General features: G+C 42.0%; 1 protein-coding gene across 4 annotated transcripts in view; it reads right to left on the bottom strand.

The window, feature by feature from the left end:
* Positions 1–1838: 1838 nt before the first annotated feature.
* Positions 1839–22890, bottom strand: part of LOC147030268 (cyclic AMP-responsive element-binding protein 5-like) — a 135577-nt gene continuing 114525 nt past the window's right edge. For 2 of the 4 annotated variants that reach the window (XM_085874163.1, XM_085874162.1), the window contains exons 4-7: positions 7865–8161; positions 7302–7502; positions 6139–6244; positions 1839–5885 (exon numbers count right to left, since the gene is read on the bottom strand). In XM_085874163.1, the coding sequence (XP_085730289.1) occupies positions 5626–5885; positions 6139–6244; positions 7302–7502; positions 7865–8161 (864 nt within the window). In that variant the 3' untranslated portion in view covers positions 1839–5625. The remainder of the gene's footprint in view (positions 5886–6138; positions 6245–7301; positions 7503–7864; positions 8162–22890) is intronic. The other 2 variants (XM_085874164.1, XM_085874165.1) reach the window with 2 other exon arrangements.

The following is a 22890-nucleotide window of genomic DNA, read 5'->3' as shown; positions in this document are numbered from 1 at the left end:
GTTACGTTTGAGGGGGGGGGGTATGCATTCAAAGGGTAATTAGGATGTTTAATTAGGTATGCCATGCTGTTCGAGTTTACCAGGATCTCGATGTAATAAGTAGCAATTCAGTGGTGATAAGTTGTCTAGTAAATGTTCATTTCTTCAAGGGGGAAATGATAATTGTCACGTAATTAGATAGGGACACGGGATAGGGTAAATGTGTCTGCGTAAACCCCTTTTGGTATTCTCTGGAGACTGGCCGTAACGTCACAGGACAGTGCAACGGATGGCTCCGCCCCGTGATCACGATTGGCGGAAGGCGACGGCGGTGGGCCAATAAACGGCTCGATTGGAAGTGACGAGGACAGGAGGATAAAAAGGTTCTGTTCGGGGTCGAAAAGGAAGAGGAAGAGGAAGAAGATCGGGACAAAACGATCGTGTTTTTTTTGGTGTGGAGGCTGTTGTGCGGAGAGCGTCCTTGTTGTTGTGCTGATTCGATCGTGTTCTTCATCGTGTCTTGGAGCCTTGCTGAGCCTCGTGCCTCACCTTGGTTGGCTCTGGGGTTCTGCTGACTCGGAGTACGGGGTCGAACGGCGGGCAGACCTGCCTCCCTCTCCTGCTCGCAACTTGGTGCCAGAACTGGTTCCCTGGCGGCTGTGAGCGGACTTGGGCCAAGACCAGGAGGTCGACAGCACCACGGTTTCTCCTGCCCCCCTGACGAGAGCAAGGCCAGCTCGTCCGACGCCGATCCAGGGACAGTTGCGTCCACACCACGGTCCAGCCTGACCACCAGAAATAGCTACGTTGTGTGTGTGTGTGTGTGTGCGTGCGTGCGTGCGTGTGTGTGTGTGTGCTTGGCGCCTTAGAGGGATTGAGATCTGTATATTCATTGGAATTGTCTGTGTTTTTCCCCACGCCCGATCCCACACCATCCCGTCGAATCGCCCCGGATCCCTTTTCTTACCGAGTCTTGTTATTTCTGGTTAATAGTAAAAACAATTAAACATCATCAACTCAGTGAAAAGTGACTCGTGCCACCTTCCTCGTCCCGTTTGCGGTAGAGCGATTAGAACTGCCATGTTTGGGTTATAAATGAATAAACCGCCTCCATCGTTTCGGCTCATTCGACGTTGGCGGGACTGTTCAAGTCCCGTGGACGTCACAATATATATATATATATATATATATATATATATATATATATATATATATATATATATATATATATATATATATATATACTGCTCCCATTGACTCTTTTTATTAGGGGTTTCTGCGATGCCAGTTCAGCAATCTCGGGTGGATTACATCATTTTGAAAGTGCCGTATTCATTGAAACTACCTTTACTGCTCAGTACACTATCAAGTCAATCATCACATACTCAAAAATAATGATGCCTCAACGTGCTCACCTTCTCTGACTATTGTTCTGATACATCACATTATAACACAAGTTCTGTTTCGCAAGTATTTGGTTAAACGCACTGTTTACTCCAACCACTCAGAAACCGGACTTGGCGTGTGGTTATCTCCTCTTTCGGGCATGGTTATCTGATTATACCCTATGGTTGGTCGCAACACCAGTAGCGCACAAATTATATTTGATCATGCAGCAGCCATTTATACTGTTGACCACATGCTCCAGAAATGCAAAGCCAGCTGAGCTTGTTGGTGTGCTTCTACATGCACATCTCTGGACCTTTTGAAATGGAAAAAGAACAAACATATTCCTTTCAGCAACACCTTCAAAAATGCCATTGTGTGATTAATGAATGGGGTAAAAACAGAAGTAGTTTGCGGGAGAGGGGTAAAATCCATAAACACCAGGAACATATTACAAGCCATTGTGCCACGTCTATTGCATCAGAAGTTTAATAAAGGTCTCAACAAGAGCACATGCATTGTTACCATGGAGAAAACACGGAATTCAAACCATCCTCATTGATGGATCCAGGAAGCTGGAGTAAAACGTGCTTTTTGTCCACCTCGTGAATGAGTTCTTATACATTGCTGAGCCCTTAAAGTGTGTTGTACAAACTCTTTTTCACCCAAAATACAACATGTGGACATGGACCTGCACAGGGCCTAGAGAAATACCTTTTCAACATGAAAACACAATGATGGCTTTTAAAAAAGGCTCCGGTTATTGTAAGAAAGCTCTTTGAGTCCTTTGAAGTTCAAGTACGGTATATAGTGCGGAGTTGAGTGTTTGGCCAGATGTGCGTGTGATTTTTAACACAGCTGGAGAATGTAAAAATATGCTGAAGTTCAATCGCACCAAAATCCATCAGTGTGACGTTGACATCAGTGGAAACTCCTGCAGGTGTATTAAGTGATCGCTAAGGGATTTATCAGAGAGAGAGAGAGAGGAGAGAGAGGAGAGAGAGGAGAGAGAGAGGAGAGAGAGGAGAGAGAGGAGAGAGAGGAGAGAGAGGAGAGAGAGGAGAGAGAGGAGAGAGAGGAGAGAGAGGAGAGAGAGGAGAGAGAGGAGAGAGAGGGGAGAGAGGGGAGAGAGGGGAGAGAGGGGAGAGAGGAGAGAGAGGAGAGAGAGGAGAGAGGAGAGAGAGGAGAGAGAGAGAGAGAGGAGAGAGAGGAGAGAGAGGAGAGAGAGGAGAGAGAGGAGAGAGAGGAGAGAGGGAGAGAGAGAGATTTGGAAAATGCACATTTGTCTCAAGACCATCAGTGTAATAAATAAAATAATTATAGCGTTTCATTCACTCGCAGAAACGCGTTCTGATTTTTTCGAATCTCCGCGAGGGAGGTTTGATTCCTAAATTTGCATCAAATCTCACCTGACGTGAGTATGGGGAGGAAAGACCCATGAACTAGAAAATGACTACCGATATCGTCCGGTGATTGAGGCTGAACTATTTCATAGAGGATCATCTATGGCTGGTTTTCGGACCTCGTGTCGACACACCACATGACAATTTTATGTTCAAGAGTCGCTCTGTGCATTGGTTATAAAAAGATAGCTTTTGGAGTCCATCACCTCCCATCATCGACAGGTACAAATTCCCGAGAGCCTCCCGGCACCAAAAAGCTGCCAAAGGCGTTGAAAGCTATTTTATCTACGTAAGTGGTCTCACTCCAGGACTTGGGTCAAAGCATCCCATCTCAATCACGTGGCTGTCGATTCGTTTCACGTAAAGCATCCTCTGAGAGACCACCCGGCTTTCAAGAGACTATGGATAATTTGGGTTGACATTAAGCATCGCCTTACAGACCATAAATCACAAATTACCCTTATGGTATTTGCGGATTCTCTTTTAAAACATTGGAAATTTTGAGCGTCCGATTGGATTAAAACAATTCGTTTTGAACAAACGATCACTCTTTTGAATGACCTGGGAGTGATCTACACCAAAACCTTCCCGTCGACTCGACTTCCTCCATTTACATAATCCTTGAATGGCTTTTACGGCAAATTTATCAATCTGTAGCTGTTTTAGCTCAAAACTGAACATACCAACTCCTAACATAAGGCATGGTTCACATTTTTAGTTTGGTGTTTTGTCTCCTGGAAGGAGTTTGACAAAATAAAAGCCACACAAAACCACCAAGTTAGGATTGCTGGACGCATTTGCGGCTTTCGAGGATGTGGAATTTTCAGGGCATGGCACCGACCTTTCACACGGAAATTCGTGAAAACAAAGCAGACAACATTACATAACGAGAAGCTTTCAATGAAATCTCCTTGAACCCCTTGGCTCACTCTTGGTGAAGTGGTGTCCAGCGGTATCCCACAAGGTTACGACGTGGCACGGTCACGGCAGAGCTCACAATGGTAACCGCATCCAGACCGGGCCTTGAAGAAACCATTGCCGTGTACGAGGAACCTAGTCGGACGTCTGTGTGAACAATGTGATTGTACACTAACCAGTGTAAGGTGAAATCACAAGGAACAAAAAAGAAAACTCCGCATTGGACTTGGAGCATTAGCCCATCAGATTCAGAGTGTCTAAGACTCTACTGTGCCAGAATGACTTTCAAAACCAGCAGTCTCTTCTGTACCCCAAGCAGCAGGCCTCATGCTGTGCACTGTAGGACACCTGCACTGCACAGATAAACCCACCAGGTATGCAAACGTCTGGTTGGAACCTTCCTTTAAAACCAATCATTTCGACGTGGATTTCTCACGAACTGGCGCATCTTCCGACCTGTTCGCCAGCCTCCGGCATATGTCTGCATTATACATGTACAATATTATATCCTCTCCAAATAATGTATATTTACAAAAAAAAAACTTGTGAAGACAAAAAACAAACGTACATCGTCTTTGGCTGTATAAGTGCTGTGGAAAGTCTGAGGTGGGAAACAAGCAAACAAAATAAAAAATATTGTAAATACAACACTGTTCAAACCCCCATGGTTATGAATACATTCTTGAACAAGAACCTCAAACTCTCTCAATTATTTGCAAATATTTTGCATCAAATGCTTATTTCATGTCAAGTACTTTGGTACTTGAGAAAACAAAACTTTCTTTTAAAGTGCAGGAAGTTTAGAGTATTGTACCATTATATAGTTTCTGGGTCCTCAAATACAACACGTTCGGGTCATAATTCCGTGTAATAATAAACATTTTATAAACATGTCAATATTTACATGGTGACTTGGTTTAAGCATCTGTACAGGAGAACAAGGGGCTGTCAGATTAGAAGAAAATCTTTACCGATCAGATGCAATTCTTTTGCAAAATCTTTCGTGTTTGCGCCTTCAAACACTTGCCATGATGATAAATTTCTTTGGTGTTAACGGGCAGTGCTTGTACCTCAATGTGAATCGACGTGATGTTCGTGAATTGTGTTGATAGGCGAATGTAAATAGATGTGGTATTTGTGAAGTGTTCAGAAGGTAATTTAAGTAGACGTGGTGTTCGTGAACAGCATTTACGAGCTCACGTAAATACATGTGGTATTAGTGAATTGTGTGTACACGATGATGTAATCAGATGTTGTGCTAATGTATCGTGTTCATAAGAACATGTGGAGTGTTAGTGAACAGTAGCTGCCAACAGTATCATGCCAAATGTTAGTGAACAGTGCAAAAAGCTTGAAAGGAATCTGTTTGGTGGTTGCAGTTTTGGTTCAAAAAGTGGTTGATCTCTGCAAGATCTGGATCCTTATGGAGAGTGAATTGCACATGTATTGCTGTGTCCAAGTGTCATCATAAAGCCCCTCAGGTATCACTACCCTGTCCTCCTCAAACACCATAAGCCAACTGCTGTTTCATTTAAAAATGATTATGCTATGATTATGGCTGCTGCGCTTCATGCTGGTGCTGTGGAACATATATTGGGAGTGAAAGTCAAGCATACTTGCTTTCAATCAGCCAATAAGTAATTGTGAGGAGATGCTTGCTGGTGTTTCTTTTTTTTTGGAGTAATAGTAAAAGCAGTGAATATACTTGTACTCATTAAATTAAGAATTGCAATTTAGTTTTTAAAATGCAAGATTGAGAAGAAAAGAACAAGAAAGGTATTTGAGGTTAATTGATGGGTAAGGGATGATAAAGATGAAAAAGAGAACGAATGATAATTGTAATTAAAGGGAAAGATAAATCGAGCATTGAGGGCCCAGTGAGATCTCTGCAGAAAGGAGACGCGATGTGTTTCCCGAACTTTTCAACACAAGGCCACCATCAGCTAGTGAGTGGCAGCACCGGAGATGGACCCGCCAAACTGCTGTCGCCCGCCTGGCCGTGACCGTGCATTAGGTCTGTCCTCGATGTGGTTAGTTGTCCGAGTGGTGAGGAAGACAAGGAACTGGAACATAGGCCAGGAGAACCCATGTCAGAGGCCACCATCACTGGAGAGCCCATGGCGGTAGTGCTGAATGAGCTCGATGAAGGGTGCTGGATGACCTGGGAGCAGCGAGAGGGATCATCGGCAGGACACTCATCTGTGGCGAGACAGGACATGGCACTTACCAAACTCATCAGGAGGATATGTAATCTGCACAGTGTAACTCCTCTTACTTTTCTACTCCTCCAGCAGTACGAGAAACAAATGGGTTCCTTACACGCTTTAAACCACGATGTTATGGGACTGGTAACTGATTTAATGGCACGGTGAAAAGGGAAAAGAGAAAACTTGATTCTACTGTGTGTATAGCTGAGTTGTATGTTATTTATTCGAGGAAGAAGATATCTTACCCAGAAATCCCTGAGATTTTTTCATGGCACTCACTGGACAGTCCTTGTGAGCCATGAGAAGCTGCTTTAGTTGTGACACCTCATTCCTCAGAAGTGCCACTTCATTCTGCAAGAATAACAAGCATAAACACAATGAAACACACATCAGACAATGTACAGTATTTACAAACCTTGCCTGTTGTCGTTTTGTTATGTGTTGTCCTGGTGCAGCAGGACTAGGACAACTGGTCCTGCACTATATACCTGTTAAATGAAATCTAACTTCTCGGAAAAAAAATAAAACATGAAAGTGCATTTCCTTGACTTCCTCATTGAAGTTTTTACTTTATGAAGGCCTTACCAGTTGAGAAACAAACAAGGAAAATAGGACCACTGGACCTGCAGGTTATCTGGGCCCTGGCCTAATGCTGTAACTCAAATTTGGTAGTTTTCTGAGTGGTGGGTCTGGAGAAGAAGATTTTTAAAGGAATTAATGCGATTTTCCAAAAACTTGAATGTCGGCCATTTTGACACACTTCCAGTCATGTGATCAGCATGGTCTCCACAATTCAACATGCCCACCCTGACCTAATTTTTTGAACCAATTTTGGTAGCATTCTGACTGGTGGGTCAGGAGAAGAAGATTTTTGAAGGAATTTACACAATTTTCCCCCAAAATTGTCTAAGCTGGCCGTTATGACAAACTTCCGGTCATGTGATTGGCATGACTTGGGCAATTCAACATCACTACCCTGGCCTAATGTTGTAACCCAAATTTAGTGGCATTCTGACTGGTGGATCAGGGGAAGAAGATTTTGGAAGGAATTTATGGGACGGCCATTTTGACACACTTCCATTCATGTGATCAGCATGGTCTCCACAATTTAACATCCCTATCCTGGCCTAATGTTTTAACCCTAATTTGGTCGTATTCTGACTGGAGGGTCTGGAAACAAGATTTTTGAAGAACTTTACTAAGTCAGCCATTTTGACCCACTTAAAGTCATGTGACCAGACCAAGCTTTGCAATTCCTGTTACCAGTCAGTAGAGGAATGTTGCTGCCAAATTTCAGCCAGGTCGGCTCAGCGATTTGGCTGGAGAAGTTGAAATAGGAGACAGACAGAAGGATGGACGGTGCGTGAATTTAAATTCCAGATAAGCTAAAAACAACAAGGCTTGTTACCTGCAGCTGCATGTTGGTTTGAGTCAGTTCCTCAGCTTTCTTCTCCAGAGAGAGAACCCAGGCTTTGCGCTTGAGACGGCAACGTGTCGCCGCAGCACGGTTCCTCTCGAGGAATTTTCTCCTTCGCTCATCGGGGTCCTCATCAATCACACGACGCCGGCGCCCGCCCCCACCACCCTGTAGGGGCATCATGGGGGGCAGCTTAAATGGAGGAGAGGGTAATGGAAAGAAGAAATGGAGGAGGGAAGAGAGAGACCGAATGAGTCAATTATTCTATAATCAGAAAATAACCATCTGCTATCCAAGACTCAGGTCTTTCAATAATCTCCAAGGCCCTTCTAACCTTTGTCTGACCATCAAAAAATGGTAACTAACCAATAGCAATGAGGGAACCAAAAATAGCTCATTCAAAGTCCCACTCATATGGATACTCGCCTTGCCAAAGTACCAGCCTATAAACTTTAACTACCAGTCCAACTATAATTCAGGGAGGGAGATGCGAGACCTGTATTCTGGTTTCATAACAGCATATAATTAACCTAAATATAATAGTGGCTGTGTACCTGCTGGAGCGTAAGCCCAGGTTGCTGGTGGTGCTGAGCATGATGGCTGTGGTGGTGCAGGGCCGCCTGGTGCTGCGAGTCGTGTGGGTGGTGAGGGAGGTGGTGTCCATGTGGACCGCGATGGCTAACAGGTCCGTGCGGGTTGTGGAGACCATGACTGTGAGAGTGGTGAGCCGTCATTGGCTGAAGTGTTTCATGGTGACTTGCGCAGAGGCCCAGACCACCACCACCCATCATTCCCACATTACCGTTGGCGAGGTGTGGAGGAATCTGTTGGGTCAGACAGGCCTTAAGTCTCTGCAAAAGGAAATAGCGTGAGAATGTCAGCGGTACTTTCCTGTGTACCGGGTAAGTAAACTTCAGGACAAAAGTTTTGAACATGGCACTGATCATTGGGAGTACACAGTAAAATAATTCTTCTTCAAAAGAATATTAAATGTATTCGTATTCTTCTCCTTCCTGGGAAAGTCAACCCACCACAACTGCGCCTCCCTTAATACCACAGCAGAACTTTCCTCTTCCTCTTTGTTTGTTTTACCTTCTTATTTGTCCTGTTGAAATGTTATCAAGATTGTAACCATGTTAGCCATTTTGAATTACAGTTTTGGATTGTACTTTGCACTTCCAAAGGACAAACATTATGATTAACCTGGACGTGTTTGTGCCTGCTTTCCTCAAGGGTCTTCTTCTTCTTTTACTACCTCCTTTTCTTTTTCTTCTTTTTTTCTTCTACTTTCACCAATTGCATTTTTCTTTTTAGCATATATATATATATATATATATATATATATATATATATATATATATATATATATATATATATATATATATATATTCTCTCATCTCCACTCCAAAATGAATAAACAACCCTGAATTACAAGGATTGTAACAAGATTGTAATTGTCATATCTTTATGAGCGGCCTGTTCCCACATCTTTAAACTTCCCACATCTTTCCCACACAAGGCGAGACAGAGCGACTCCGTCTGCAGGAGACATCACGGAGCCAAAGTCAGTGCCTTGAGCAAATGGGGAGATCACGGGTATGCACATGCACACACAATCTCAAAACAACACCACTCTTGGCAAGCTGCCCTCCTAGCCCGGAGGGGGTGGGTAATGCTTTCGTCGGCTTAACCCCAACAACCTAAGTGACTCGGGAACAAGGCAGTCTATTCCGATGGGTTTGAGGATGTGAACCACCAGCAAAATGGTTCAGTAACAGAAGATGTCGAGAGACCTTCGTTGTCGTATTGTAATTGCAATATGTGGGCCGAAACATGCACGAGTGTCTTTCCGACCCTACTCTGTTAGCATCCCCAAGATGGATATTAAATGAATCTCAAACTTTGTATAAATAAAGCTTTGTTGTAGATCAAGTCATTATGGAATATCTTATACATCAATCTTGCACTTGGAATATCTTGCACTCCATGACTATCATTCAGAACTAACAAACGAGACTGTCAGCCAACCCTAACAGTTTTTATTGACATATGCCATGGAGTCCATACTATTTTAATTAAGAGTATCTCCTATAATTTTCACTCGGGTTTTTGTCCAAGTTTGTTGTACAATGGATCCTTGTGCCCAAACACCTTCCAAGTGTGCTTCATTAGGGTTAGGGTTAGGGTTAGCACTTGTGTTAGGGTTAGTGTTAGCATAATGACAGCACTTGTGGGGTTCAGAACGAACAACCTCCACAAAAGAGAAGTATTGAATGAAAGAATGGTGGAAGAGACGGATTGACAGAAGCAATTACAGCCAAATATTTCAGAAATCGTGCGCTGAACAGTCCGAAGACTTCACGAACTGCGTGCGAACGTCTCTCCCTAAATGTTCGATTCCCTTTTAGAAAATGTGAAACCCACATCAAGAAGTGTGAGAGATTCCATTCCACCTGCAGTGTGGTGAGAAACAACACTCTGGCTTTTGGGAGATGTTCCACACCGTTCCTATTTTTCCACACCGAACAGGAAAAGAGGAGTGAAGGAGAGGAGGAAACATTGCAACCTTCAAGTAAGAGTTGGGTTCGGTAGGGTCAATGGTCGACCGATGGACATGACGATTGATTCTCATCTCAAAAATTAAGGATGTGACCGAGCAGAAATTTTACTCTATAATCTCAGTTACAACTGCCCTTCAAAACCGAACAGATTTTATATCCACAATGTTTTTATAATAATATGAATTCCCTGAGAAGGAACCTCAACACAGGAGGAGGCCATTAGCTCCATCAAAGCCTGCACAATAGCTGCCAACATATGGTTGTTTGTTTTTAAATGCTGAACATTAAGAAAGGAAGCAGCATTCACCATTTTAAGTCATTTGTATGATTTGGCTTGGGGTCAAACCAACAACTTCCCAGATTCAGTGCAGACACTCTAACCATTTAGCCACCGTATCGGTTCGTTATTGTTTAAGCCGAATAGTTATTGACAGACAACCCTTCATAGTCAATGATAGTCTCGATGAGGCTTCATCAGTTACAACTGTCACTCTCAGTTTGTAAATTATGAATGACGTTCTCCATGAGGAATCATATAAACAACTTGTTCCACAGACTTTGACAATCTGTGTCTCTGTGTATCTCTGTGTATCTCTGTATATCTCTGTGTCTCTCTGTGTCTCTCAAACGAATGCATCTGCATGGAAATTAGAGTTGTGAAACTAGTTCTGCCATTTCTGCTCCACCACTTTCTCCCTTATTCAGTCTGTCCTCCTTTGGCCACCTCCCCTCTCCATGGAAGTCATAAACATCACTTCCGTCCACAAGAAGGGTGCAAAAACAGACCATGCCAGCTATAGACCATTGAGTGAGCTTGCTTGCAATTACAAGCCAAGTCATGGAATCCATCATTGCTTCCAATGTCAAATCTTTCCTGTTTTAAAACAGTCTGACCTCCGGCCATCAATTTGGATTCCATCCAAGTCACTCAACTCTGGACATGCTCCGCTCTCAGTAATGAATGGAAGCCCATCAATCTCAAACAAGAGGTTAGGAACATCTTCTTGGACATATCTCGAGCATTCGACACAGTCTGGCATCGTGATTTGCTTGCTAAGCTATCTGCCTGTGGCATAGAAAGCCATCTTCATTCCTGGGTGTCTGACTTCCACTCACGCAGTCAATGTGTTGCCATCAACAGAACCCTCTCCTCCCCTCTACTCGTGGAGGCTTCAGTTCCCCAAGGTAGTGTTTTGGGCCGTCTTGTTCCTCATCTCTATTAATTACACCTCTTCTGCTCTGCATAACCCTCTCTTCCTTGTTGCAGACAACAACATTGTTTCATACAGTGCGAGACAGACAGCAGCTGTGTCACTCTCTGCTGATCATGTATTGATTAAACTCTGGTCTGATCAATGGAACATGTCCTTTAATCCTGGAAAATCTCATCGTCTCACCATATCGCTCCAGAATGATCGGCAAGCGAACCCACCTGTCATCCACTGAAAGAGGTTCATTCTCATTAACTTCGAAGTCTCACCATCATCCATGACATTTCCTGGGTCGGCCACTAGTAAAACTGGTCTCCAAAGCCAGCTGCAAACTGGGCATCGTCTGTCAATCTTTGTCTCTTCTTGAAAAGTCAGAGATAATCACAGTCCACAAGGCCTTTTTCCATAGCTTGATGGAGTACTATTGTCTACTCTGGACAGTTGCCACAGTGGTCTCTCCTGGATTCGATGACATCCAAAACTCTCAGAATTATTGGAATCTCCCGTGATAAGGCCGAAGCACAAGATCTTTTGATTTCACATCGCAGGCAGATCGCTGCATGGTTCCTCTGTTTTCGACCTTCTATTCTCCGACATTGCTCCCTTTGCTCTCTCAGTACTTTGAACCTCCCCAGAAACTCCAGGAAGCACGCATTCATCCTCCCCCTCCTCTACCCTCCCACCATCTGGTCTCCGAAGGATCGATCATGCAATGCGTCGTTTACTAGCTCAGCAATGCACAATGTCCTCATCGTGATCACATTAAGATCGAACATGATGAACACACGTTCATGATACACACACTCAATCTGTTCCAGTTTGAACCCTGACCCGGACCACAACGAAGCCGCAACCTGATCCCAGTAATGCAATGGCCTCACAGCTGTTAAATTCTATCAATAAGATACACTTTCAGTTCTAAAAAAAATAATCATTAAAAGAGTATTTCATCTTCAAAATCAGTTAGTTATTCGAACCCAACAGCAATCATCAGGCCGCCGTCAATCCGCTCGATATCTTTGGCAAAGAGAATGCCATTGTGTGCCGGTGCACATGTAGGAATCCCAAATGCCTGCTTGTTTTATGGGGGTGATTCCGGGCGAGAATATGTCCAAGTAGAACTAACTGCAGGACCACCTCAAGGTCCTTCCTCTGGGGAGAAGATTAAAGTCATAATCCTGGGATGGTGTTTTAACCTCATGTTTCTACAGATTCATGAATCAACACTGTACACTTATTCTTTCGGACGAAGCACAACAAGGCTACTGTGCAGCCGATGCAATGCCCCGTGTAAGTTATGGCAGGAATTTGAAAGTTGGCCAGGGTGCCCCAGGGGTGCCGGCGATAACTATCTTCCTCCAATTCCTTCGTGTGCAGCACAATAGACTGTGCCACTGATGGAACATGCCCATTACCAGTACACTGGTACTCATTTTGCTGACGTCAGAAGGATGGCAGATTGAGTCAACCCCACCTGATGTTAATTCAACGTCCCGATAGGGGATTGAACTTATGACCCAAGGATTCTAAGCCAGCCAACTTAACCGTTAAGCCAACACCAGGCAGTCAATAACTCACCTACTCTTCGCGAAGGACACCGTGGCATCTTAAATGTCCACCAACAATTGATGCCCAGTTTAACATCCATCCGAGGGATGGCACACAAATCGATGCCTGCGAGACATCAAAATGACAGTTTATATAGTTGGACCGAGATTCAAACCCAGGCTGGACAGCTTGCAGGTGAGTGTGCATATCTCTTGTCTAGGCCCCACAATGTACACGTTTCATATCATCTCCTTCTGGGCAGCAGATGTCCCGTACTCCTATCGATATAAACTTGTACTCACAAAGGGAATAAAAACACAGATTGGATTACATTTCTGGATCTCAACAACTGAGCCCGTCTTCAGTGGCATTGGAGAGAATTCGTGCTCGATTTACGAGAAGTGCATTTCAATGGGGTTGTGACAGTGATGTAATCGCCACTACCTTAGTAGTGCACGGTGCGAAGGCAAAGGCACAGATTCTGAGCCCTAAAGGTACGTGGCAGCTCAGGGACACGACGCAATTGCCGAGGCCTTGAGGACTCCATGCAGACAGTAAAACCATTGATCTTGCAATATGGAAGGCTCTAAAGTGTGTGCTGGCAAAACTCCAGATCCTGGCACAAGCCCAAGCCTTAGCAGTCACTTTCTGCATTGCTTTGGGGGTAAATAAGGAGTGCCGTTAATGGGGGGGGATCCAGTCCAGGTCTGGCAATGCTTTTATTTGTTATGAATTCCTGATTACAATATCGATCGACACTTTTGAAATGAACTGTAGATTTGAATCTAGTTTACACAGACATGCAGAGAGTTTAACCTACCGGGTTGGACATGTTGACATCGCAATGATGTAAATGTCACAAACGATAAAGCAAGAAAGGTGAGTTTGCAATTATCAGGACGCCTTCAATCTGCTCGGTATTTTTTGGCAAAGGGAATACCATTGTCTGTAGGTACACGTGTCGGAATCCCAAATACCTGCTTTCACATGCAACTGACATGAAAGCACAAACAGCAGGAATGACTATTTCATTTTCAACCAGTTTGTAATGGTGAGAGGTATAAAATCCAAAGAGGTTGAGACATATAGCCTTGGATGTGACCATGGTCCACGATGACCAAGGATCTGCACTCCAAAAACCTAATTGTGGAGAAAAGCACTCAATCGTTGACACAATTCCATCTAAAAAGTTTAAGACAGCTTGCATGTTGAGAACCAGGAGACTGAGTACATGATCACCAAACAGTTCCAGGCATGCCGAAGTGAGTGTATGACCAACGGGTTTTATCAACCAAAGGTTGTTGAGTTTGTTAACTGTCATGGGAAGCGATGTGCGGATGACGTTTTCAGCGTTAGCCCTTAATCAGAGAAAAAGCTATCGAAGGGCTACCGCTCGTAATGTCAGCCACACCTCTTTTCCCATAGTGGCTAACATCCTCTTCTGAACGTCAAGTGGATAAAATCCATCATCTTGTCCACTGATGCAGACTCACTCGATGCAGATCAACTCGAGCCTCCACAGAAACTCGTATTCAACGTTATTAGTGCTTGGCCCTGTGCCCAAAAGTCAACCTATGTGGTTAAAGTATCACTACCTGCAGAGTGGCTGAAACTGGAAAATTTCACCGGAGCTTAACGAAGAGAAACATCACCCAGCACATACTGCAGGGTTTGAGCTCGGGAGCAATGAAAGCTGTTTTCATCTCAATGGCTCCTAGAGAAAGCGAGCTTTTGGATGAGCAGCTGCGACGGTGTCCATGAAGTTTGAACCACACAAACCGCGTTTATGCCTCTCGGTGGAAAGACACGCCGCCTTTCCCTGAACTCGAACCTCCCACAGCGCTCCAATCCACACGTGGAAACGCTTCACTTCCAAGGCTCAAATATTGCATTTCCTGAACCGCAGTTCAACAAATCCTTCTCTTCTCATCCCCATTTAACAACCGCAGTGCGAGTTCCCAGAGCTTTTCCATGCACACCAGGCATAGTATAATAAAAAAGAGAAAATGTATATTTGCAAAACCATCGAGGACTTTACATGGCTTGAGATCGGAATCTGTTTATAGACTGCAAGGGCATGTTTCATATTTTTAAACACTTCCTTTCACAATTTCATATGAACCAGCGAGTGTTCTGTCCTGTTGGTCAAGACAGAAACTATGGTATCCAGTGCTGGTGTCGATGTGAACTTGTAAAAATCCATGTCACCCTTGTATGTTAACCTTTTGAGTGTTTGTCCATGGTAATGGTGAGATCTCATTTGGTCAACCAAATAACATTTGCATCTACTTTATGACATCAAACTTCATTTGATGTCAAAAGCACCTATAGAGGAAGCACAATGTATATAGGAATGGATTCTAAAAAAAATGAATGAACCCTTATGGTTGATCAAAGGCAATCTCAACATTACCATGGACAAACACTCAAAAGGTCTGCCCTACAACAAACCCTTGGAGTGTTTGTTCTTGGTAATGTTAGATCTCATTTGAGCAACCACAAGCATTCATTCATTTTTTTGGGGAATCCATTCCTATGACATTGTGCTACCCCTCTGAGTGGTTTTGATGTCAAATTAACTTCCGGGTCTTAAGGTAGACGCACGTGTTATTTGGTGACATTTTCATAATGGCAGTCACTATATTCTGCTATAAAAGCAAGTATCATCATCATCATCATCATAGCTTGCAGCTCCAAAACAGCAGCCAGGATCTGGTGTTGTTATTGATCCCATATATTTCCTCAGGAGTACAAGATGTCGACAGGGACAACCACATTGGGCAGCCTTCAAGTGTTTTCCTCGGGCCCTAAGCTCTCCACATTCACATCTGGGGCTGTTTCCAAGTTTCCCTTTCGTCATATCGTCACCAGTCCTTGCCAATCAACCTCCTAGTCGATTTAAGGTAGACCAATGTTTTCATTCAAGGTTTGTTCCTGGAAAGAGTTGTTCTGAAGGAGGTGGCTTCTTGAACATCAGAATTTCCTGCCATTTTGTTACTCTTTAGTCTTCCTCATGGTATTTTGAGGTGAGGGATTTTCAAAGTCAAAGGTCTTTCTGTACTTTACCCTCCAGGGTCGTGGAATGTGTACATGCAATGGGTGTTCAATATCATAACACCTTTTTTTTTGCATTTTTAAGATGGCCTCTGTTTTTATCACTTCTCTGGTCTAGTTCTATCTCTATCTCTATCTTTCTCTATCTCTCCCTCCCCCTCCCCCACCCAGTCCCTCTGATCCTCATCTAGGACACAGGAGTTCTTACAATAACCCCCTCTGGGTTACATTCCCAAAATATAGGCTTACCATACACCTAAACTCCTTTGTTCCTCTTTTCTCCTGTTTGTGGAACTTCATACCTGAAGCTGCTCAATCCCACTCTTCCCTCAAGGACTTTAAATAGGTGGTACACTGCCATCTCATGTCATTTCCTATTACTACCCACAATATTTTCTACCCCCATTAAACATGCCTGACCTAATCCAACCCTCCTACCCACATTGACCCGATCTAAGAATACAATGGTTAGAGTTATCCACCATAAAGGATCACAAGGTGCTAACGTTTTGGGTTAGAGAGAGAGATACACACACACACACACACACACACACACACACACACACACACACACACACACACACACACACACACACACACACACACACACACACACACACACACACACACACACACACAGACAGAGAGAGGGACAGAGAGACAGAGAGAAAACGGGAAGTGTTTGAAGTGGTTAAGAGGTTTCTAAAATGCATCATATCCTTTAGCTGCCAATAATTTTGTCCTCTCAAGTCTTAAGGAGCCTTTAGGAGTCAAATCTCGAAATTTCCTTAAAATGATTCACCGATTCCAATTTGTTCTGTATTGAGGAAATTGAGGCTATCTTAAATAGCCACATCACTGTCATAGACAGCGCTGTTCAATGTTGAAACTTTTCTGAATGTTGAAAATGTTGAAAAAAAAATTAAAATTAGCGATTTTTTTTCATCGTACGTATTTCCGGTAACATTGTCTGCCATCGCGTTTTACTTATGCTTACGTATTCGATCAGTCCAGAGTAATTGTGCTGGGTTTTAAATCGTTTTCCTTCATAGTATTTTCTGGGAAATTTTCAAAATGATGTTTTCATGTGCATCTTGCCTTATGCACTTCACATTCTTTAAGGAAAGTGTAAAAATATCCGTTCATGGTAAGCGTGACGTGGGTGACATTTCCTGAACATCAGACCGCTGCATCGTTGAAAGAGACAATGAAGACGAGGGGGAAGCGGGGGGGGGGGGGCAGATGGAATGGCAGGGAAACGGATAATTAGTAAACAGTCAAGTTTGTGTTTACATTTCAACCGCGATCAAATGACGCCTGATGGACACACCATCGGAAATCCATGGTATATTGCTTGGAACAAATGGGGGAAAATCTGTGATTCAATGCAGCAATGTAGCTATCATCAAATGCTCCATGGCCGCCAGCAGCGTAACCACAGCCGCTGCTTTCTGCCACTCTCCCTCCGAGCTCCAACTGGTGCTTAGCTGCAAACCTGACAACTGGAACCTCACAACCAAGGTGCTCGAGCCTCACGACTTGGAGCAGTGTGTCCCGATGTCGGCAATGAGATCACAAACGGTTAAACCCAAAGGTCTTCAAATAAATAATTTGGAAGTACATTACTTGCCTAATGATTGAAAGGACTGAATGAAGACAAAAAGAGTAAATTTACTTTCAAGAAAAAAAAGCAAAAATATTAAATACTTACAATAGACCGAGTATATCTAGACTTAGTAAATTCTTGATTTTCACAAGTAAAAATTAAAATCATTCTTTAACTTAATATAATAATCATCATCATCATCATCATCATCATCATAAAAATAATGATAGATCTGTGCATGTTTAACCTGGGTATTGTGGGGGGCGGGGGGGGGAAATCTTTCATCTATCATTCAAACGTCATGATTTCCCCTTTCAGTTCGGATTCTTTGAAAGTCAATCACTCTTAGATGTTGACAGTTTGCACCATCAGGACCCATTATTTGGTGTGTGTGTGTGTATGTGTGTGTATTACATCACTGATTGAAGTGTCGAGCTAGTGATGAATATAGGGTGCACATATGATATTGTAACTTGTATGTAAGTACAGAGTGTACGTGTATGCTATAAGCGAAGATGAATGAACGCGCGTGTTCAGTCGGCTTGCATGAGGCAAACCTCACTGGAAGCATCTTTTTCTTCTTCTGTTTTTTTGTGCGCTCAAAGATGTTCTGCCCCCCTTGCCCTTCTACCACTCTGGCGTCCTTGGCCACCACTGCATCTCTGGTAAATGGTGAGTTGACGAATCACGAATGTACAAAGTCCATGATCTCAGATGCAGGTGCAGTTCGCCGATAAGCAACATTCTGTAGGTAGCTAAATTGTTGAGGATGTCGATCAAGACAGTTTTTCGGTTACACCTGCAATGCAACAATCTGGAGAAAAGTCTCGATCAATAAATCACGGGATGAAAAGGAGAACCACTGATCGAGATCACCGAGACATTGGACGTGAATGCTCCATTCCACAGCCAATCAGGAACACATTAAAAACAACAACCATGGCTGCCTCCGCACACATTACTGGGAAGCTCACTTAGTTCCCTTTGATAAATTAATGGTGCATTTTTGAGAAAAGAAATACACTTGCTTTTAACGACCCGTAAAAGAAAGGTGAAAGGTGCTTGGAAGAAAAGTTAATGTAAAATATACAGTACCATTCTGTAAAAAAAAACTGCTTGGGTGGTTGGGAAAACATTATTTCAATGCTTGAAAACAAAATTATTTTTAAACGTGCTTTAAATAATTATTATATAAATGAAGCTTTAAAATACTGCAGGTGCTTATGAAACAATACATTAAAAACACCATGCCAGGTTTACCTGTTAATTGAACTGAAATGGCAATTACACATCTGCAGTAATAATTATGGTGTCTGGCCAATGATAGAGGTAAAAAATAACATCATGATGAAGTAGTTTGTGTATGCCTGGTGTTGGCTTTGTGGTTAGGGTTGTGGGCTTGGCATCCTAGCATCCTGAGTTCAAATCCTGCTTGGCTGTTGAATTAATACCAGGTGCGGTTGACTCAACCTGTCATCCTCCTGAGGTTGGCAAAATGAGTACCAGCTTGCTGGGATGATTAAGCCATTCAAGTATCCTGTGTCGGAATGGCAACCTGTCCAGGATTTGCCCACCAGAAGGCTGCTTGGGTAGCACCAATGCTCTGCACAGAGTATGGTCCCAATGGATTTGGATTTGGATTTGGATTTGTCCCTCAACCCCACCGTTGTTTCTCCCCCAGCCCCTTTTCGTTCAGCTGCTCGTTTTGTTGTGTTGTGTCTTGACGTGTTCTATGTTCTAGGTCCTCCATGAGGCTCGACTCTGTATAAAAAGTGCAGTTAATAAGCAGGTGTTTCAGACCTTACCAAGAGGTGTCACAAAGGAAGGCATTGAATATAATGTGGCTTTAACCAGATGGTAAATATGGTGTCCCTGTATACCAAAACAAGCAGTATATGGTATCCCTTAAACAAAGTGGGAAACATGATGTGCCACAATCAATGCAATGTGGTAAACATGGTGTCCCAAAACAAAAGCAGAGAATATTGACACCGCTCTAACATGGCGGTCAATATAACATCCCTCTATACCAAAAACAATCAATATATGCTGTCCCTTTAACAAGTTCCTGAATATGACGTGACTGAATCGATGAAATGTGGTCACGATGATGTCCCTTTAACAAGGTGGTGAATATGACACACTTTTAAGGAGATGGTGAATATGATATCTTTCAACAAGGAGGTGAATATGATATCATATAACAAGGTGGTGAATATGATATCATTTAACGAGGTGGTGAATATGATATCATTTAACGAGGTGATGAATATGATATCATTTAACAAGGTGGTGAATATGATATCATTTAACGAGGTGGTGAAAATGATATCATTTAACAAGGTGGTGAATATGATATCATTAAACAAGGTGGTGAATATTATATCATTTAACAAGGTGGTGAATATGATATCATTTAACGAGGTGGTGAATATGATATCATTAAACAAGGTGGTGAATATTATATCATTTAACAAGGTGGTGAATATGATATCATTAAACAAGGTGGTGAATATGATATCATTTAACGAGGTGGTGAATATGATATCATTTAACAAGGTGGTGAATATGATATCATTAAACAAGGTGGTGAATATTATATCATTTAACAAGGTGGTGAATATGATATCATTTAACGAGGTGGTGAATATGATATCATTAAACAAGGTGGTGAATATGATATCATTAAACAAGGTGGTGAATATTATATCATTTAACAAGGTGGTGAATATGATATCATTTAACACGGTGGTGAATATGATATCATTAAACAAGGTGGTGAATATTATATCATTTAACAAGGTGGTGAATATGATATCATTTAACAAGGTGGTGAATATGATATCCCTTAACAAGGTGGTGAATATGATATCCCTTAACAAGGTGGTGAATATGATATCCCTTAACAAGGTGGTGAATATGATATCACTTAACAAGGTGGTGAATATGATATCCTTCAACAAGGTGGTGAATATGATTTCCTTTAACAAGGTGGTGAATACAATATCCTTTAACAAGGTGGTGAATACAATATCCTTTAACAAGGTGGTGAATATGATATCCTTTAACAAGGTGGTGAATATGATATCCTTTAACAAGGTGGTGAATATGATATCCTTTAACAAGGTGGTGAATATGATATCCTTTAACAAGGTGGTAAATATGATATACATTAACGAGGTGATGAATATGATATCCCTTAACGAGGTGGTGAATATGATATCCTTTAACAAGGTGGTGAATATGATATCCTTTAACAAGGTGGTGAATATGATATCATTTAACAAGGTGGTGAATATGATATCCTTTAACAAGGTGGTGAATATGATTTCCTTTAACAAGGTGGTGAATACAATATCATTTAACAAGGTGGTGAATACAATATCCTTTCACAAGGTGGTGAATATGATATCCTTTAACAAGGTGGTGAATACAATATCATTTAACAAGGAGGTGAATATGATATCATTTAACAAGGAGGTGAATATGATATCCTTTAACAAGGTGGTGAATACAATATCATTTAACAAGGAGGTGAATATGATATCATTTAACAAGGAGGTGAATATGATATCCTTTAACAAGGTGGTAAATATGATATACTTTAATGAGGTGGTGAATATGATATCCCTTAACGAGGTGGTGAATATGATAACCTTCAACAAGGTGGTGAATATGATATCCTTTAACAAGGTGGTGAATATGATATACTTTAACAAGGTGGTAAATATGATATACTTTAACGAGCTGGTGAATATGATATCCCTTAACGAGGTGGTGAATATGATATCCTTTAACAAGGTGGTGAATATGATATCCTTTAACGAGGTGGTGAATATGATATCCTTTAACGAGGTGGTGAATATGATATCCTTTAACAAGGTGGTGAATACGATATCCTTTAACAAGGTGGTGAATATGATATCATTAAACAAGGTGGTGAATATGATATCCTTTAACAAGGTGGTGAATATGATATTCTTTACCAAGGTGGTGAATATGATATCCTTAACAAGGTGGTGAATATGATATACTTTAACAAGGTGGTGAATATGATATCCTTTAACAAGGTGGTGAATATGATATCCTTTCACAAGGTGGTGAATATGATATCATTTAACAAGGTGGTGAATATGATATCCTTTAACAAGGAGGTGAATATGATATCCTTTAACAAGGTGGTGAATATGATATCCTTTCACAAGGTGGTGAATATGATATCATTTAACAAGGTGGTGAATATGATATCCTTTAACAAGGTGGTGAATATGATATCCTTTAACAAGGTGGTGAATACGATATCCTTTAACAAGGTGGTGAATATGATATCATTAAACAAGGTGGTGAATATGATATCCTTTAACAAGGTGGTGAATATGATATCCTTTACCAAGGTGGTGAATATGATATCCTTAACAAGGTGGTGAATATGATATACTTTAACAAGGTGGTGAATATGATATCCTTTAACAAGGTGGTGAATATGATATCCTTTCACAAGGTGGTGAATATGATATCCTTTAACAAGGTGGTGAATATGATATCCTTTAACAAGGAGGTGAATATGATATCCTTTAACAAGGTGGTGAATATGATATCCTTTAACAAGGAGGTGAATATGATATCCTTTAACAAGGTACCACCAAACAAATGTTCCTTAAACTTGATGGTTGTTCTTAAAGGCCCGGTCACACCTTGACGTTTTAGCCAACGTATGCCGATTTTTGAATTTTTTTTCTAAAACGCTGGCACACGTTGAATACGTTATGGGTAAGTTTTGATAACATTGAGAGCACACTGGCATACGTCGTAGTACGTTGCCATACGTCGTTGTACGTTGGCTTTAAACGTTGTACTTTTCGGTTGTCCTCAAATTTTTTCATGCTTAAAATTTCACGACGTATGCCGACGTATGACTCACACGTTCCGCTACGCTGGCCACAAGTTGTATGCACGGTCTGTGATCGTTGACAGACGTCAACACATGCTACTTGTAAGTTAATCATAAGTTGAGACACGCCGAGGTAATGTTTAGAGTACCCGAAACTTATTTCTAACCTATGATTAACGTGTTGTTGGCACGTTACGCGATCGTTGCCACACGTCGACAGACGTTACTTTTAAGTTACTCATAGGCTGAAAGACGTCGGTATAATGGATCGTCCTTGCGTCAGCGTCCACGCCACGGCCAGGACACTTATTTGCAGCATTCTTCAAACTTTTCTTCGGCATGACGAGGATGTTCACACTTCGATGTCTAGCTTGGCTATGATTCCAATTGTCCATCGGCAGCGTCTATTTAAAATAGTCGAGTTTGAGCGATTTAACACGTTCAGAAGAAACGATTAAAATTTCCAAACCCCAGCGTCAAAAAACAAAGGCGAGTGACAGCAATTTAAATCGTTCATTGTAAACAATGAAACTAGCTGAGTGGTACCGTTTAAAAGTCGTTGAGTGTAAAAAAAATCCAATCGTTGAGCGCAAGCGTCTACTTTCAATAGTCGAGTTAGAGCGATTTAACACGTTCAATAGAAACGATTAAAATTTCCGAGCGCCACCGTCAAAAAACAAAGGCGATTGACAGCAATTTAAATCGTTCA

The sequence above is a fragment of the Eptatretus burgeri genome, chromosome 3, assembly GCF_056783735.1.
Source record: "Eptatretus burgeri isolate ZD-2024b chromosome 3, Ebu_testis_v1, whole genome shotgun sequence".
In the NCBI taxonomy this organism is placed as follows: Eukaryota; Metazoa; Chordata; class Myxini; order Myxiniformes; family Myxinidae; genus Eptatretus; species Eptatretus burgeri.
The sequence above is the reverse complement of the archived record's forward strand: the minus strand, read 5'-3'. Positions and strand labels throughout refer to the sequence as shown.